General features: G+C 40.3%; 1 protein-coding gene across 1 annotated transcript in view; it reads right to left on the bottom strand.

Annotated features, from left to right (window-relative positions):
- Positions 1-20,064, bottom strand: part of LOC149301082 (uncharacterized) — an 82,282-nt gene that overhangs the window by 39,157 nt on the left and 23,061 nt on the right. Inside the window, exons 2-6 of the mRNA XM_089484608.1 lie at positions 11,150-11,267; positions 8,982-9,105; positions 8,433-8,708; positions 8,256-8,336; positions 7,682-7,822 (exon numbers count right to left, since the gene is read on the bottom strand). Coding sequence (XP_089340734.1) covers positions 7,682-7,822; positions 8,256-8,336; positions 8,433-8,708; positions 8,982-9,105; positions 11,150-11,267 — 740 coding nt within the window. The remainder of the gene's footprint in view (positions 1-7,681; positions 7,823-8,255; positions 8,337-8,432; positions 8,709-8,981; positions 9,106-11,149; positions 11,268-20,064) is intronic.

Genomic DNA, 20,064 nt, shown 5'->3' with positions numbered 1-20,064 from the left:
AGATGGGTCATTTTGGCCTGAAATAGCTAAAGGTGCTGTTTCACTTAGACACCCTTTAAAACATTAGCATACCTGTCATTTTATTCTTCCACCTAAAGGTTTAATCATAAAACCAATGTAAAAAAAAACTTTTAGGAAGCTTTCTACATTTATACATAATACGGTAACTGTCTATGGCAACATTTTCATTTCAGAGAATGTACTTCAACAGTACTTATAATGAAGTTTCCCATGATGTATTTTAGATTTAAGAATGCATTATACTGGGCTTTCTCACAACAGAAGCTCCCCAGGGTAGGATACATAACAAAGTCACCGCTCACCTGAGAACTCAGCATTTAGTTAATAAACCCCCATGAAATCCAAAACTGTGTTTTCCATCTCCATTCAAGACTCAGACTCACCTCTGGAGGCAGATCGATGGGCATCCCAGAAACTACCTTCTCACCCTAGAAATAATAAATAAAGTAGTTATAACCTTCTTCGTTTTTGGGTTTGTAGCAAATGCATTATCAGAAAGGCAGCGTGCAGCAGTAAGTAAATAAGGTTCCGAACATTGAGACATTCATACAAGAGTACAATGATAACTTGGTACAGCAGCAGGCACAGCATCCTCCTGCCATAGAAGTCCTGTGTGAGCAGGTAGGAGATACAGTGCAAATAAGCTTTTATACATGAGGTTAAAACAGACTGTCACAGTGCAGACAGCATGGATTTGGGGGTATTATGTCCTCTGGTCCCTGTATAAACGTGCAGAGTGCAATCTTCATTCATTCCATTGTGTGGAAATGATTTGTGCCCACACACCGAGAACAAAATATCCATTCTTCTCCTGCATTCTTGGAACCCTTCTTAACCTTAAGGATCAGGACACCCCCACCCCCATCTGGCTGAACAAACCCCTCTTCCACCTCCCGTCTCTTGATTTTTTTTCCATATTTCTGGCTGGGGATACTGATGGAAAGAGTGATGTATCCACGCTATGAATGGAGTTTCTTCTGCGGATTCAGACTTTCTGTCCAAGTTAAATAATAATGACTTTCATTTATATAGATTACAGGCAGGAATATTTGGGATAGACTCTGTGTAAGCAAATGTCTACGCAGCAGCATAGCCAAGATGTTATATAAGTACAGAAGGAAGAGAATATAACGCCACATAAACTACTATATGCGTGTATATTTTACACATAACATTTTGCTCAACAGACAATATAAGGCAGGGGTGTCCAAGTTTTTTCTGCAGTGGGCCACTTCATCAGAATTGTATACGTGCGCGGGCCGCACTCATTTTTCACTGTGAGAATATATGGCCTTTAATAAAATATGCAGATTAAAATAAAGTAAATGACACAAAACCTTTACTTTTCCTCTCACTGATTTCTGGGCCTAGAAAGTGTTGTGACTACAAATTCAGGATAATTAAAATGAAATAGTTCTATTTATTATAGGGATGCACCAAAATGAAAATTCTGGACTAAAACATTCACGGTTCACTTAGCCAAAACGGAAAATGACCCCCCACCTAAAATTTATTATTATTAAAAATAATAATAAAAACTCAAATTTTTTATAAAAGTAGGTAACACACTACAATTGGACAAAAAAAATTTGCAATATGACTTGGCATGATAGGAGTGTGATTGCTAACAGCAATCACACTCCTATCATACCCAGGCAACCAGTAAATGCTGGTACCTAGGCATGATGGGACTGTGCTTGCTGTGATTGCTGTTAGCAATCACACTCCTATCATACCAAGTGAGCCAGTACATGCTGGTACAGGGTGGCTGTAAGTGATGTGCAGACCCCATACTGCTGGCAGCATCAATACACAAGGGGGGCAGCTAGCTAGGTTTCAGCATGTACTGGCTGACTTGGCATGATAAGAGTGTGATTGCTAACAGCAATCACAGTCCCATCATGCCTAGGTTCAAGCACTTACACATCCAAACAGTAAATGCTGGAACCTAGGCATGATGGGACTGTGATTGCTGTTAGCAATCACACTCCTATTATGCCAAGTCAGCCAGTACATGCTGGTACAGGGTGGCTGTAAGTGATGTGCAGACCCCATACTTCTGGCAGCATCAATACACAAGGGGGGCAGCTAGCCAGGTTTCAGCATGTGCTGGCTGACTTGGCATGATAGGAGTGTGATTGCTAACAGCAATCACAGTCCCATCATGCCTAGGTTCCAGCACTTACACATCCATGCTATCACACACACAATCATATACTCATTCATTCACAGATTCATTCCCTCAATCACGCATACTCATTCAAACACCCTCCCCCATCCCCTTACCTGCACTGCAGCTCCTCGATGCCACTCACAGACTTCAGCAGGGGCCGCGGCCTCCCTCTGCGTTCTCTGGTAGTGAACAGAGGAAGCAGGACTGGAGCAGAGTCATGTGATGTCACGTGAACTCTGCTGGGTTCCGCTTCCTCTGTGCAGTACAAAAGACCCTCCCACAGGTAAGTAGCAGGGCTCTTGTTATAGCAGGGCTCGAGGTGCGGCCCGCGTAAGATCGGTTGCCCGCGGGCCGCATGTTGGACGCCCCTGATATGAGGTGTTATTATCGAGCCTCATGCATGTGAAATAAAGCACAGAAACATAGAAACATTCAATGACAAATAAAAATAATTCATCCAATCTAGTCTGTCTGTTTTTTTTTAAATAAAAATATAAACCTTAATTAGTCCTTGGTCTAGTTTTAGATTCAGAAAAGCAATATATCGGTCTCGTGCGTGTTTAAACGTTCTCTATTATCCTCTACAGGTTCTGCTTGGAGTCTGTTCTGCTTATCTACCCTTTCCGTAGACAAAACTGTATATTTGCTAAAATATGCTAAGTGTGTATATATGCTAAATAAAGATGCTTAAATCTCTTGCCATTGCATCAGTAATGCTGTACAGCATTTGCTGGCAAGTGATTAATCAATAGAGATATACTCATTGTAGCGAGATGTTTGCCACTTATTCTTGCTCCCTCCACCCCTGGGACTTTGAGGGTTATGTATAAAAAGTGATCCTGGGGCAATGTTTGAAAAATTGTCTTATCAACGCGTGTGACGTAGCCCCCAAGGATAAAAGTGGCCCCAAATCTGCATGGCAGCCTCTGTAGAATGCCACTGTTAATTTATAACAATTTCAGAGAGATCCTTTATGGAATGTAAATGATGTGGGGCTGTTCAGCTAGTTTTATTATGAAGTCAACCTGTGCAACTGAAATCAGATTATCACGTTTAGCACTGGAACAATCTTTGTGTACCCTACATTTAGCCGAACAATCTGTACAAATATTGAATTGCTTCCATTTGAACAGTGGAGAGACAAATTATCATCTGGCTACAAAATGTTTGGTTCGTTCAAGCGTTCGGTCTGTGCCTCGGATAACTACATTTACAAGCAAAACTAAATACTAAAAAAGAAATGATACATTATGATTCCATGGTGCCAGAGGGCACCATGCCACATGTGGCCCTTAAGGGTTTTGGCTAAAAGGCTCATGCTTCTGCCATATCACACCAACTGTTTGGCTCTCCAAACCAAACTTTGGAATTGTATGCAACCATCATCTTTGCAAGCCTGGGCAAAGTTTTCATACAACCATGTACTAACATTATATTCACAGGAACACTGTATCATTTCTGCTATCCATCGGTTTAGTTGAGGCATTGTCAATTTTAATCACTATTTTTTTAGTGTATGTACCTAGAACTAGAACCTGCACACTTCTGAGGTGTTAATACTGATATACTTTATGTACCTCGGTGTAGCCAGGTATCTTTTACTGCTCCCTCCACCTCTTGCCCTCCAATTAATTTTGCCGGCTGTCTGGCTCCAATGTATTCCATGCAATGGAGATACAGTAGGAGTCTTGCTAAGTAAGCATAAAGTTACAACTGAATTAGGCAGAGACAAGAGAGTTTCCTTCCAAACCCTTTACCACTAATGGCTTTTGAGGTTTGTGTTATGCTCTCTGTACAGTTTGTGAATTAATTTAGCTTAGTTCCCTCCTCCTTCTCTCTCTCTCTCTCTCTCTCTCTCGTTGTGTACCTTTCTCTCTTGCATTTTGATCATCTGAAAAAACTTCACAAATCTTAAGCTTTCAACACGTGGCCATTCTTTAAAGTAATGCTTGAGCTCGGATGAGAGAGAATAAAAAAAACCCCACAGACTTATAAAACATGCCATACATTAAATCAAGCACGATGAGACACTTGATTAGAAAAATGCATTTGTAAAAAGTTTTACTAGGTTTTACTAAAAATATACTTGTGGGTCTGGTCCTCATGATGAAATACGTAGGTTGTGTGTCCAAGGACAACCAGGCTGCCTTCATTTGTATGTTTGTATCCAGGGTAAGTTGTACGAAGGAGTACAGAATGTCCAAATGAAATAAGTGGTGACTTTACTCCCCACCGCCTAACATTTCAAACGTCAAAAGAGGGACACTTTTGTTATAGGGGTTGTGGTTGGAGATGTGGGTCTGCCGAGAGTTTTTATGTGAATTTGGGAACTATCAATAGCTATTTATGTGAATGAATGAGATACTTTAAATTAAGTAAACAAAAAAAAAACGAAGGGTGCGTTTTCGTTGTTCAGCCTGAATACCAACGTGATGGCGGCAAAACGTAGACGAAGACACACAACACGACGTGTTCGTCTTCGTCTACTAATCTCCCTGGTCCCTTCCCCATCTAGCCTACCTTATCTTTGCAGCATCACAGAGGTTAACGGAAGCAGAAATCTGTAGGTTCGTCGCCAAGAGTTAAAGAGCTGTGCAAACAACTCTATTGGTGGCCTGCAGGGGCCCCCTCTGGCATCAACGCCTGCGATGCTGTGTAGATAATGGGAGCGGAAATCCGTAGGTTCGCCATCAAGAGTTAAACTTGGAGCGGGGAGACAGGCCATGTTCCCCGTCAGGAGTTAAAGGGCCGTGCGAGTGAGCCTATTGGTCGCTTGCAGGGGCCTCCTCTGGCATCAACCAATTGGTTGATGCCAGAAGAGGCCCCTGCAGGCGACCAATAGGCTCACTCGCACGGCCGTTTAACTCCTGACGGCGCAACTTGCCTGGGAGAGACCACTGGTCTCCATGCTCCAAGAGTTAAAGGTCCGTACAAGCGACTTTACAAAAAACAGCAAAAAACATGAAGGATGTACACAAATATTCGCCGAACCGAACACAGGAATGGGCCAATATTCGCAGAATACAAAGATCTTTCCCCCCACGAAGACGAACACAAAGATTTCGCCAGCGCCCAAGTCTAGTTGAAAGGGCGCGCTGTCCATGCTAAAGAGGGACCCACTAGAGGTATAGTACTCAGTGGACTGCACTCTTCACCTGAATGGATTATTGCAATGTTATATTTTGAAAAAAGCTACAGATTAAAGAAACTCATATTTTGGAATCCATCCCTATAAATACAAACTGAGGAATGAAACCTTCCACTAAATAAATAAGCCAAAGCAGTATATTCAATTATAAACTAATTACGGAATGCAATATATTGTCTGATTGATTTTAAAGAAGGTTATAAAGACATATCATTATACTAATTCTGAGAGGATACTTATGTGGAAGTGTCACAAATCATACAATGCAGCATCACTTCTGAATTGGATAAACAGCAAACCATGGGCACAGGTTTTAGCCTTACAAGTGGGGTGGAGCAGGTCTCCTCAGGAGACAATGGACCACAGGTACGCATCTGGATTTCACTTGTGAACTTCATGGTGACAATTTGCACAACAATATATATATAGGTAAAAGAAGCTAAACAGAGATGGAGTCCAGGTACAGAGAAATCTGTAAATACCAAAGGTTAATCTCTGCCAATTATGACAGTGCCAATGCTCTGGGACTTCATCATTCACCAAGCAACTCTTGGCTACTGTGATTGGCAGCAAATCCTGATCCCTTGATTTCAACGGGGACTAAGCTCAGGAGCTAGGTGTCTGCAGGATTTCCATGAGTTCTCTAAAATGCTTAATGCATTTCTAAAGGACATTTTAGGGTGTAGGGGCATGATGGTCAATGATGATCATCCGTCCGGTTGCCATTCATTAGGGGGTGCCACCAGGCTGGCATTGGGTGTATACCTAGGGCCAGACTGGGAACCCAGGAAAATTCCCGGTGGGCTGGGGGCTGGTCGAGTAGGTTTGTGGGTGTCTTTACATTTCAAAGTGGGGGGTGCCACATTCAGGATTAATTTGTATAGTGTAAAGTGGGGCATCATGTAAAGTATGACTTCATCACACTGCCATAGAAATGTTGTTCAGTTTAACTGTGAATTTATTTACATAATACATCACTATTTACAGAGAAAAGTACATGTTCGCAAAGAGTGCAATCCCTTAGCCTCGTCAGACTGGGGATACCTTTACCACAGGATCAGAAACCGTACACAAGACCGTAAGTGTATAAATTAATAATATAGGTATATATTGCATTACAAACACCAACATAAAAATATAAGCCCATGTGTGATTTCTACCCAGGCATGTCAGAATGTAGAATGTAGGATTTGAAGGGTTTCCCTAACTGGAAGACTTTTCAGTCAACTTTATATTTCATAGCTTTACACTTCTATGTTTTCCCTTCCAACTTTAACTGCACATTAAAACTACACCCTTACCAAGTACCAACATTGTGGAAATTGTCATGCCCTGTGGCACTTTGCCCTCCTCAAACAGATTTTACAGACACAGGCGTGTTGTAGATATTCAAATGAAAAGGCGTGGAAGGCCTCAGGGGTAGAACGCTATGGAATGTATCCATGAAAGCACTTGTAGATAGGGTACAGAAATGGCACGTAGTCTGTTATCTTGAGACAGGGAGCACATCTGAGGATTTAAGTGCAGACAGCGCTCCTCACATACTGTATACATCACCGTAAATAAGACTCGTGTTTTAAGTGAGCATACCAGCTTTGGACAGCTGGAAGATATAAATTGTAGATATAAACAGAAGCAGCTGGATGTAAAATGCTAGCTTATATTTATACAATCGCTTAACGAGTGTGTATTATCTATATATAGTGTAAATTATGGTATATATCTATGTATCATCCCATATGTTATGGAAAAAAGAGATGAGAGAGAGAGAGAGCATTATAAATGTAATCTATTTTACTAGTGTGCTGTTTTCTGCAGTGAAGCTTTTAGCAGGGTACATAAACTTTAGGATCTCCAAATTATTATATGCCTTTTTATAGGTATCACATAGTACTGTGTACAGCCCTGTGATCTATGCCATAGTTACAATATCTAATATCAGATGGATGGATGGATCGATAGATAATTGTATCTATAATGTTTGCCCTATGACTTCTAATTGGATAATACATAGACGCACAGACAACAAATTATATTTCCTATGTCTAGCACTTATAGTACTACATTTTGAGAGAAAAAAGCCAAACATTTATATCTTAAATTTCTTTTTTGATAAGCATTGTTTCAGATCTTTCCAAAGTAATTATATATAAAAAGAAGATCAGGTCAAGGAATAAAAATATACAGTTTACACATGACAGAAAAGCAATTTTCCTTTGAAATGAGATGAGTAATTACAATGAACCGCATTTCCTAAAATACATTTAGAAACAGAAGAATATATGCATTAAGAATTGTTTTATGCTCCATTGCAGGAAGCATCTTAATGGTCCACTTACCTTCTTGCTCAAAGCATCCTCCAGACAGAAGCAGCGCGTGTAGCCTGGTCTGGATTGTCTGGATAGCTCGATGAGGTTGCTGCTTTGTGGGCTGTCAGCCATCTCTGCTTGTCGTCTTGTTTTAGGAGCCTCAGGGACGCACTTTGTAGGGAATATAAGAGACACGGATAGACACATTACTGTGAGGAATATTTATATTACTTTAAAAAGCTACCCTAGAAAATGTTGAATGTTAAGGGTTTATCCAACACATATCCAACAACATATATTCAGTACTATAGAGTCATTTGGCCAGCATCAGATAACAGAAATGGTAGATGTGCCACCAAACTACCATGGTGGCACTTGTATCAAGGCTTATTCTATTTATTTTCTTGCTGATTAAGTGTATAGCAATAGAGAGAGTGATACAAAACATTTAAAACAAAAAAAAAATCTACCTCCAAAAATGTGGGTATGTTTTCCCTCTAAAAACATTTCAGGGACTATTTTTGTTAGACATAAATATGTTATCCCAATACTGAAGCATATACAGTATATTCATAAAAAAAAGTGAAGGCAGGATCTAACTTACACCTGAGGGTAGGATCTCACAGCACCCTTCCTGCATAGCCATCAGTGGATCACAGTACACCAAAAATTTTTGAATATCAATCTGGAGGTAAAGAACAGGCAAGTGGTTATTTTTCAAGCAGTTGTAAAAGTGCCCTCCACACAATTTACAAAATGTCATTTTGTTTTTAGGACTTACGTGGACTGGGGCACCATTCACTGTATCCAAACCGATGAAGGTGTGCCCATCGGTGGCCAGAAGTCCTCTTGGCTCAATAGGTTTGAAGGCCATGAAACTGCAGTCAATGTGAATAGACGCCACTGTCTCTTGCACACTAAGTACAATCTTGTGCCATCCATTGTCAAAAACACGAGACACACCTTGCCCAGTAAAGGTACAGCCCACATACTCTTTGTCTTTCCCTCTGGCCTGGAATTCTAAACTTTGGTCCTTACCATTGATGCCTAGGGAGATCTGTGGAGGAGGTAAATGTAGATGTGCGTTTAAGGTTACCTGATATAAAATAGAGTGCAAGGGTTTTTCAAATAGGAAGTGGAAACACATTTCATGGGGGGAAAGGATGAGTATAATCTTTTAAGAAAAGACACATTGACATAATCTGAACAAAACCTGACAGACACATACAAGTATTTCTTAATTTCCTTAAGTACCAAATAAATTAAATCAGAATTCAATACCATAACATATCATACAGAAATATAATAGAATGTGGTCGATTGTCCTCACCTGTGGGTAGCCAAGCTGGTCACTGATGTGGAAAAGGTACCAATCTTCGTCTGTTGTCTGTTTCTTCAACAGCAAGGTCACCACAAGTGTGAACTCATTGGGAAAACCAAGTGGGAACACCTGTCTAAGGGTGCACGTTAGATGTGTCAATACGCAGTTTATTTGTTTTCCTTCTTCCCATCCTGCTTAATCCTCAACACAGTCATTTAACTATTTCTTAAACCATACTTCTGGATGCCCACCCAGTTTTGAAGATAATTTTACTTTAATGCTGTGAGACATTTACAGACACACCATTGCTATTTGTATCTACTTGATTTATGGCGCTTCTACATTGGTCAGATATTTATAGCGTAATTAAATAAGGAGAGTGAGACATCCAAAAACAATAGCCATAAAACTACAGAGAAAACTAATTTTATTGGAATGAGTATAGATGGCTGATGTTTAAATAACTGTTCATAGAATAACAATTTACTCTTGGAATCTCTATCTTAAGCCAAGGCAGCATTTGGCACCAAGTCGGCCTCCTGCTTTTGGTGTATTTGATTATTCATTGAAGGTTTCTCTGGTCATGAAAGGCTCCAATGTGTGTTAGTCTTGCTCTTGATTATGCTCAATACAAAATCTCTTTGAACAATACCCCAGGCCCCCACTAGAGAAAGTAAATAAAAATCAAATGAGAACATGCGCTAGTTCCCAGCCATATCTCTCCCCTGTGCCCTGAAACAAATAAAGAACCAAAAATGGGTCTATATTACCAGAATCAAACTGAATATCTATATACTTTTCCCGAAAGACACATGTACAGCAAGTTTCTTTGGGAAATTATCAGAATGTGTACTGTTTTTTTGCCAAAATTGCTCTAATTCATAAAATATTGCAGTTGTGAATGTATGTCTACAGCAGGCATCCTAAATCGGGGGCGGGGGGGCTGGGGGTGCGGCCAGTTGCACATATTTTCCAAGTGGGGCAAGCCCTGGGCTACTGTACTATAGACTGATCGCCTATTGGGATGAAGATCCATATGTCCCCCTTTCCTCCCTAGACAGTCCCCTTTTCAATGAATTTTTGCTGGGTATGAGTGTATGTGTTTATAAATTTAATTATGTTTACACAAAATAGTTTAAAAACATAATCATAATCTAAAATGGGAAAAGATTATGGAGCTAAAGATGGAAAAAAATTTTTTTTGCTGGAGGTGAAATTCGGCCCAGACCCAACACCTGAATCCACTGAGTCCAGGGAGCAGGGTCCTGACACGCCCCACTCCCCACCAATTTCCCTCTTAAATGGGGGTGTCCCACGATGTCAGCAGGTCATCCTGGCCACTTCCCATAAGGGTAGGCTCTGGGTAGATGGAGCCTAAAAGTTCCCAGGTAGGCTTAGAAGCTCATGTTCAGGCTTCTTTTCAAGGGCCCTATACCATATCCTAGGTTGCCTTCTGGTCAGTACCTGCATGCACCTAGTGTAACTGTTGAATTTGTATCATAATAATACTTTAGATGCACATTTTCAATAACTAAATTACATATTTTATTACAAGTACATTTAAATGATATTGTTTTTTCAACACAGCTGCAACCAATATAAATAAACATATAAACCACTGGAAATAACACCTATCTTGATTACTTTGGTATTAATGATGTCATATGTCATATTAAATATCCTTCATAATGATGTAATAGCGTGACCATGTAAACAGCCTCGCTGGAAAATAGAAGGTTATTTTACTAATCTGCTCTGTTCCCCTTCCCTGCTTTCCAACTCCCAGCCATACAGTCTCGTCTGGGAGAAATGCCAAAAAGGGGGGGGAAAAAGCAGAAGCTTGCAGCACTCCATTGCGTAATGAGTTGGAGAGGTGCCCAGGCTGATAATGTGCCCAAGGCTCACTTTCCAGGATTATGAAGGTTTTTACGAGACTGTCAAATTGCTTCCCTCGGGGTATGCTCCTTTATAACATCAATCACAAAATGGTGGCATATCACTTATCACGGCTGGTAGGAGTGGGGTGTCATTAAAAATCATCACAAATTCCTTAAGCGGGATGGAACATTATCTGCCTCATCTACTAAATGCTCTGTAACATTTGTATATTGCAAATAACCCTTTTGATGCCAACGTTCTTTCAGGTATTGAAAACATGAAAGACTTTCTCTACTCACGCTGTTGGTTCTACTAGCCGGGCGTCTCCAAGTCGCATGATCAGAGGACCTTTGGGATTCCTAATCTTTTTCACTGAGCTTAATTTCTGTATGGAGAATCTGCGGATCAGATTGAATCCTGTAGAAAAGAGAGACATAGATACTGTAATTAGTATGACCTCCAATTCCTTACTTAACAATGGCTTATGTATCCAGTATTAATATCGAAGAATAAACACGTAACAGCATGAACTTGTCTTCCAAACGATTTTAGCAACTGCTGATTTATTTTCTTTTTAATCTGGAGTTATTAGTTTCACCAACAAAGCCTCCCAAATGCTAGAAAAAAACAGCATGCTTCCACACCATGTACTTGTATCTCTCTACAGGGCATTTCTGTCAAGACAGCTCTGCAGTTCAATTGGTAACATTGGTCCTATTTGTCAGTGCTGCAAAATTGTTCTTTCTCAGAAATGCTGGTTTAGTTCATTTAAAACATTCCTCTTTTTATCTTTATTTATTCATCTACTTTTGTGGTGACATAACAATATTTAAATAAGATATATGGCTACCTAGCCACAGGGAAACAAAGCAGCTACCAGGGCCACAATTAATTTACACAAAGGACACTAGCACCGCCTAGGGCTCCCACTTGTGCTAAGCCATTTCCTAAACATTCTTTGAGAGGCTGTGTCTGGGGTGGGGTCAGGGTTTGGTCATGGCACAACTTTACCAGGGATAGCTTAATTCTTGGTTAAATAGAGAGAAAGGAGAGACAAAATATAGAGGAGAGGCAAGAAACGGAACTAAAGAAAAGAGGGTGGAAATATGGAGAGAGAGAGAGAGGATGGTAGAGAGAAAAAAGAGAGAAGAGAGGGGAAGAAAAGGCAGAAAAGATGGACGAAAGAAAGGAGAGACAAAAGTGAAAAAACAAAAAGACAGGAGAGAAAATGGAAGAGAAAGACAGATGAGAAAGACTAGATAGGGGGAAAAGAGGAGAGAGAATAAAGAAAGAGAGAGAGACAAAAGAAACTAAAGAAAGGATAGACGGGGAATAAAGAAGATAGAAAAGATAAGAGAAAAATGAGAAAAAAATAAGAAACAAGTGAAGAGAGAAAAAAAAGAAATGAAAAGAGAGAGAAAAAGGTCTAGAGATGACAGAGAGAAGAGAAAATAAACAGATTAGGTGATATAAATAAGAAAAAAAGGGGAAAGGAGAAACGCAAAATGTTAGGAAAGAACAGCAAAATTAACCAGCAGAAAATGTACATATTACATCTTAAAAAAAAGCAATTTTTGCTCATAGGTTTCATATACGTTAGTTTTCAAAATTTGTTTCAACAGGATGTGCACATACACATACTGCTAAGTGTGGAAACTATCCTTTTTCACTTGTTTAAAGGCTGCCAGGTCCCCCCACCACAGATTCCCATGGCCACTAGACCAGCATTTTCCAGAAAACAAAGAGGCAAATCCTCGATTTAGATTTTTTTTAAAATATGGGATTGTCCAGGCGGACCCTGAACAGGCTGCAATTTTGGAACGCCTTTTCTTAACTCTCTTTTATATGATGTGTTGGGATAGATAATGTCTTTTATACCCTCACTTTTGTATAAAAAAAAATGAAGGAACAAGACTAAGCCTCAGACACAGGACTCGCGTTCCAGTTTTCCTTCCTAATGTCATAGTAAATTGCATGTTATTGGTGACCTCTGTTTGCTTGGTTATGTTTTTCTAACCATAGCTCTTTGTATAGATTTCTTAATGATCAAATACAGTGCCCTTCACTAATATTGACCTTGGTAAATATGAGCAAAGAAGGCTGTGAAAAATTGTTTTTATTGTTTAATCCTTTGATCCTTTCTTGAAAAAAAAAACTACTCTGCTCTCATGGATATCAAACAATTGCAAACACAACACAGTTTTACCCCAAAAAAACTGGTTAAATATATGTGTGGTACAATTATTGGTACCCATATGAAATCATATGAGAAAAATACATTTGAAATATACTCCCATTGATTTTTTTACATTTTTAGTACAAAAAATTATTTAGTTCCTGACTAGGAACAGGAAATTGTTCAACAATGACTTCCTTATTCACAGGGGTATAAATATTATGTAACACAAATTCGTTTAGTCATTCATCACAATGGGTAAGACCATGGAAAATAGCTGTGATGTGCTGGAAAAAGCAGAAAATGCAAATGTTCACCATCAGGCCAGTAATTAAGAAGTTCCAATCAACTGGAAATTTTATGAATCGACCTGGAAGAAGACATGTGCCTATATTGTCTCAACACAGTGTGAAGAGAATTGTTTGAGTGGCCAAGAAATCTCGAAGGATCACAGCTGGAGAATTGCAGAAGTTACTTGCATCTTGGGTCAGAAAGTCTGCAAAATTACAATCTGACGCCTCCTACCTCACCAAAAAAATCCCTTTACTCTAAAACAAACTCAACCGTCTTCAGTTTGCCAGATACTACTGGAACGTCAAATGTGACAAGGTTCCATGGTTTTTTTGGAACACAAAGAGGTACTCGTATGGAAATGTACCTCATGACCACCATTAAATATGGTGGTGGCTCATTTTTGTTGGGGCTGCTTTTTTGCCAGAGGACCTGGAAATTTTTTTAGGCTACATGGCATCATGGACTTCATCAAATATCAACAGATATTAAATGAACACCTGAGTGCCTCTGCCAGGAAGCTTAAAATGGGCTGTGGTAGTATCTTCCAGCAGGATAATGATCCAAAACATACATGAAAATTAACACAAAAATGGTTTACTGACCACAAAATCAAGGTCCTACCATGGCCACCCCAGTTCCCTGACTTGAACTCCATATAAAACCTGTGGGGTGTACTGAAAAAGTCCATCAGCGTCGACCTTGAAATTTGAAGGATCTGGAGAGATTGTGTATGGATCACTTGCCATGCATTCTCCAGCTTCATCAGGCATTATAGGAGAAGAATCTGAGCTGCTATATTGGCAAATGCATTTAGCACAAAGCATTGACTAAAACTGTGCCAGTAATTGTGACACACACACATATATATATATATGCGTGTGCAGTGGCGGATCTACCGGGGTCGCAGGGGTCGCGACTGCTGAAGTCTGTGAGCAGCATCGAAGGGAGATGCAGTGCAGGTAAGGGGGTGGGGAGGGTGTTTGAATGAGTGTGTGTGATTGAGGGAATGAATCTGTGAATTCATGATTATATGAATAAATGAGTGTGTGTGTGTGTGTGTGTGTGTGATAGCATGGATGTGTAAGTGCTGGAACCTAGGCATGATGGGACTGTGATTGCTGTTAGCAATCACACTCCTATCATGCCAAGTCAGCCAGTACATGCTGAAACCTGGCCAGCTGCCCCCCTTGTGTAGTGATGCTGCCAGCAGTATGGGGTCTGCACTTACAGCCACCCTGTACCAGCATGTACTGGCTGACTTGGCATGATAGGAGTGTGATTGCTAACAGCAATCACAGTCCCATAATGCCTAGGTTCCAGCATTTACTGGATGGATGTGTAAGTGCTGGAACCTAGGCATGATGGGACTGTGATTGCTGTTAGCAATCACACTCCTATCATGCCAAGTCAGCCAGTACATGCTGAAACCTGGCTAGCTGCCCCCCCTTGTGTATTGATGCTGCCAGCAGTATGGGGTCTGCACATCACTTACAGCCATCCTGTACCAGCGTGTATTGGCTGACTTGGCATGATAGGAGTGTGATTGCTAATAGCAATCAGAGTCCCATCATGCCTAGGTTCCAGCATTTACTGGATGGATGTGTAAGTGCTGGAACCTAGGCATGATGGGACTGTGACTACTGTTAGCAATCACACTCCTATCATGCCAAGTCAGCCAGTACATGCTGAAACCTAGCTAGCTGCCCCCCTTGTGTAGTGATACTGCCAGCAGTATGGGGTCTGCACATCACTTACAGCCACCCTGTACCAGCATGTACTGGCTGACTTGGCATGATAGGAGTGTGATTGCTAACAGCAATCACAGCGAGCACAGTCCCATCATGCCTAGGTACCAGCATTTACTGGTTGCCTGGGTATGATAGGAGTGTGATTGCTGTTAGCAATCACACTCCTATCATGCCAAGTCATATTGCTAATTTTGTCCAATTGTGGGGGTGGGGGTCATTTTCGGTTTTGGCTAAGTGAACCCTGAATGTTTTGGTCCAGAATTTTCATTTTAGTTCATCCCTAGAATAAATCTAGGGAATCCTGAATTTGTAGTCGCAAAACTTTCAAGGCCCAGAAATCAGTGAGAGGAAGAGTAAAGGTTTTGTGTCATTTTACTTTATTTTAATCTGCATATTTTATTAAAGGCCATATTTTTTGTCACAGTGAAAAATGAGTGCGGCCCGCGCACGGATACAATTCTGATGAAGTGGCCCACTGCAGAAAAAACTTGGACACCCCTGGATTATGCCCTTTGTACATGCGCCCCTTTTTCTTTGATTTTTTTACAGATATGATTCAATATGTAAATTGAATTTGTTGAATTAGTTGAAAAAAAATTGTTGGGTAAAAATCATGTTTTTTGGGGGGGGGTGAGGGGGTGGGGGGGCCCTTAACAGATTCTCGCACCCGGGCCCTGAGGCGTCTAGTTACGCCCCTGTGTGTGTGTATATATATACCGGTGTTGTGTTTACAATTGTTTGGTATCCATGAAAGCAGAATATTCTGTGTATATAAGAAAAGATCAAAAGGTTAAACAATAAAGACAATTTTTCTTTGCTCATATCTTCCATGGGTGCCAAGGGTATTAGTGGAGGGCACTGTGTTTGTTTATTTCAAACATTTTAACCACTAATTCACCACCAGACAGTATGATTAACTTACTATTCAAATAACCTACATTGTCGTGGTTGTAAAATCATTAGTTAACGAATACCTTTCTATACTCCTAGGGGGTACATCGCACAAGACCTGGAGGTATGTGTTATGGTATAAGTGCAGCACGGTATCTGGATCGTGTCACCTTATATTCCTGAATGTATATTTTATAAGAGATATGTCTGCACCCAAGTAGCAGATTTTGTATTGTTGTCTGACATCTTATTACCCTTTCCTTGGTATCAAAAACAGTGCCTAGTGACATAAACTATCAGAGATAATGATCTATGACCGGTGTAAAAATACAGTTGTGAGCTAGCCTGCAGGCAGCAAATAACGTTGTTGGCTAACGGAGAAAACTCGCTTTACATTGAGATATAGATCACAATGTGCCACCTTCCAGACACCAACAAATAAGATGTTCAAACTCCCAGAGAGTATTTGTTAAAAAAAAATAAGGACAGGGAAGAAAATAAAACTCTAATGTAGCAGCTCTAGGTGGAATCAAAATGGGCAAATAATTCACTGATGTGGTAAAGGGTGATAGAGAAAATGACACAGAAAGAAACAGATTTGTTCTACAAAGACCAATCATGCTGGTGAATACATTAAGTAGAATAATGATTATCAAATTGGCAAACATACCTGTGTTGGTTGTGTTTCCATCATTTGGTAAAGTGGGACATCTGCTTCCTGTCAATCAAATTTAAATTATGAGTGAAAATGGTTATCTACAGTTAAAACACTAAACTTATGGAACTCACTGCCTACAGAGGTTGTGCTATCAAAATCAACTGATGCCTTTAAATATGAGCTATATGATTTTTGTTAGCAAAGAAAAATATACAGAGGTATAAATGTTTATAATCATATGATTAGTTATAGCTTGTTGAACCTGTAAGAAATCAAATTGCCAGTGTGGAGTCAAGAAGGATTTCCCCCCATTCTGAGACACAATAGGAAATCACTTCAATTTACCTTTTTCTGCCTCATGTCTTATTTTACTATACTAAAGTGCTCAGGGCTAGCGAAAGACAGTATTAATCAATAATCAATCAAGCTAGGAACACTAAAGATTTGCCGCTGTGTGTGCTTTTTCTACTGGTACACTTTATCATCACAAACTATGTAGACACCCCTCCTAATTATTGCATTTAGGTGTTTTGGCCACACTTATTGCTAACAGGGGTATAAAATCAAGCACATAGACATGTCCTCTGCATAGACAAATATTGACACTGCTAGATCTGCCTGTGTCCACTGTAAGTGCCATTACTGTGAAGGAGAAGTGTCTAGGAGTTTCAATAGCTTAGGCACAAAGCAGTAGATCAAGCACACCTACAGAGCAGGGCCACCAAGTTCTGAGGCACTAGTGAGTAAAAATCGTCTGCCCTCTGTAGCATCACTCACTACAGAGGTCCAAACTGCCTCTGGAGGCAACACAAGCACTGTGCATTGGAGCTTCATTATATGGGCTTCCATGGCTAAGCAGCTGCACACAAGCTGAAGATCATTATGCACAATGCCAGGCATCAGCTGGAGTGGTGTAATGCACACTGCCACTGGACTCCGGAGCAGTGGAGGCACGTTGTCTAGAGTAATAAATTACGCTTCATTACCTGACGGATGAATCTGGGTTTAGATGATGCCAAGAGAAAGCTACCACAGTGCTTACTGTAAAATTTGGTGGAGGAGGGATAATGGTCTGGGGCTGTTTTTCAGAGTTTGAGCTAGACCCCTTAGTTTCAGTGAAGGGTAATGTTAAAAATACAGCATACAAAGACATTTTAGACAATTTGGAATGTGATGTCCATTTGGTTATATAGTGCATATCTCAGCTGAAAACTATGCTTGAATGCAGGTGGTTGAATCTACTTCTTGACCAGTTATTGAAACCAATAGGTTGTGTCCATTAGCAAATCATTGCAATAGACACTAAAGCAAGCACTTTGGAAATAAATATATTTACTAACAAAATATTGTCATGTTTTTTTCTTTGTATACTTGACCATGGGTGTAGGAACAGGGGGGAAGGATACCCCCCCAGGAAATCATGAGGGGTACCGATAATGAAGAAATCCCCTCCCAGGGGATCAGCAGCTGCAGCCTGCTCCACCACCAATCTAAAGGCTGTACGGCACCCAAGCGGATGAGAGAGAGGGTCAGCTAGCAGTCGCTCATGGAAGAGTTTTTAGCAGGACAATGGGGGTGGGAGCATGAAGCGTCTGTCTTGGTGCCTGCGCTTCATGCTGAGCGTCGGAATATCACATCATATTCCCGCGCTCAGCAGTGAAGCCACGCGCACCGCGGCAGAGCAGTGAGACGGAGGCCTCGCGCTCCCACCACAGGACTTCAGCAAGGTAAATGAACTAAAAAGGGGGTAAGGGAGTATATAGTGAGATGGGGTAGATAGTGAGAAAGGGGGGTAGTAAGAATATTGAAATAAAGAGTGAGAGTGACAGAGAATTCATTGGTTGATGAATTGTCTGAATGAATAAGATAATTAATTAATGTGTGGATGAATTGCTTGAATGATTTGTGAGAATGCATTAATAGATGTGTATAAAGGCAAAGATGGCAGTGTGTTTGAGCCTTGGGGACCAAGATGGCACAGACAGGGTCTTTAGGGGACAAGGATGTCACAGAGTGGGCTGTTTGGGGACAAAGATGGCTCACGCTGGGCTGTTTGGGGACAAAGTTGGCTCATGCTGGGCTGTTTGGGGGCAAAGTTGGCTCACTCTGGACTGTAATCAGTTTGTGTAATCTGGGTGCTGGTCATGGGGACGCCAGGGCTGGCCTGAACTACAGGTATAGGAGAGGAAGGAAAAGAGAGGTGTGGCTTAGTGAATGAGGCACAAATGATTATGGGTAGAGGATCTCTCAAAGTCACGGTAGCGTCAGAAGGAGGGAACACTGCACTGACTCTCACAGTCTTCCCCTAATCTGCAGTCAGTGTGGCACATATATTTTTGGTGTGGTAGCGGAGGGAGTGATTGGATGCTAGGGAGCGTGGAACGGGGCCCAAGGAAATGCTTTCCTGGGGTCCAATTTTTCAATATTAACATTTTTTTTTTTTACAAAGTTTAGCTGTTTTTTCCCCCTATATTTAATGCATTAAACGTACATTAGTATTACCAGTGTTTCAAGTTATATATTATTGTACTTGTTTGCAAAAAAAAGATGAGGAGATGGGTAGTGGATAGTGAGGGAAGAAGTATCTGATGGGGAGAAAGAAGGGGGTATCTGATGGGGAATGCTATCTCCCCAGATTTTTAGGGGTTCCTACGCCCATGTACTTGACATGGTTCTTGCATACAACTCTATAGAAAGTCATACATTTCATTTTAAAATTCAAAAAGCCAATGTTTTTAATTGATACAGAGCAATTCTGATTACAAGATTTCCATTGGTTGCTATAGTGATTGCTACACATACAGCACTTTGCCCCTGAATTGTTCTTCACAGATACAAGCATAGGGGATTATATATAATAAAAGCAATTTTGGTGCAAAGAGATAAAAGTGAAGAAATCACCATAGCAACCAATGGAATGTTCCTGCTGATCGGGTTATTTTTACTGTTTTACAGTAAACCCAGCATTTCATACAAAACCCAGCTTACTTTAAGTAATTCCAATAATTAAATTAAAATGAGTTATGTGTACACTGTGCAGTACCGGAGTGTTGTACATGTTAATAAAAGTGTTTTGTGCACTTTTCTACAAATAATTCATAAAGATATTATATGAACATGTAAAATTAAAAATACAGTTTTATTTTTACCTCCGGATACATTAACCAGGTTTTATTAGGCGGTAAAGATTGTAAAGTTATTTATCTAAAAATAAATGTCCTTTTAACATTAACACAGCTTATCTTCAAATAATTGATGGCATTGGGACCCACTGACGCTACTCTGATATCTGTGAAACTATTCTTACAAATAAGTTAATTATGTGAGAAAGTGGGATAGAAATTGCTAACCTTACAGTTTGTTCCCAGTTATGTTGGAATTAATCCCAATAATGATACAGTATATTCTATATTTAATTACAGTGTTGCATCATATAATATAGTTAGT

The sequence above is a fragment of the Sceloporus occidentalis genome, unplaced genomic scaffold, assembly GCF_023333645.1.
Source record: "Sceloporus occidentalis isolate IW3139 unplaced genomic scaffold, rSceOcc1.0.p SCAF_22, whole genome shotgun sequence".
NCBI classification, from domain to species: domain Eukaryota; kingdom Metazoa; phylum Chordata; class Lepidosauria; order Squamata; family Phrynosomatidae; genus Sceloporus; species Sceloporus occidentalis.
The sequence above is the reverse complement of the archived record's forward strand: the minus strand, read 5'-3'. Positions and strand labels throughout refer to the sequence as shown.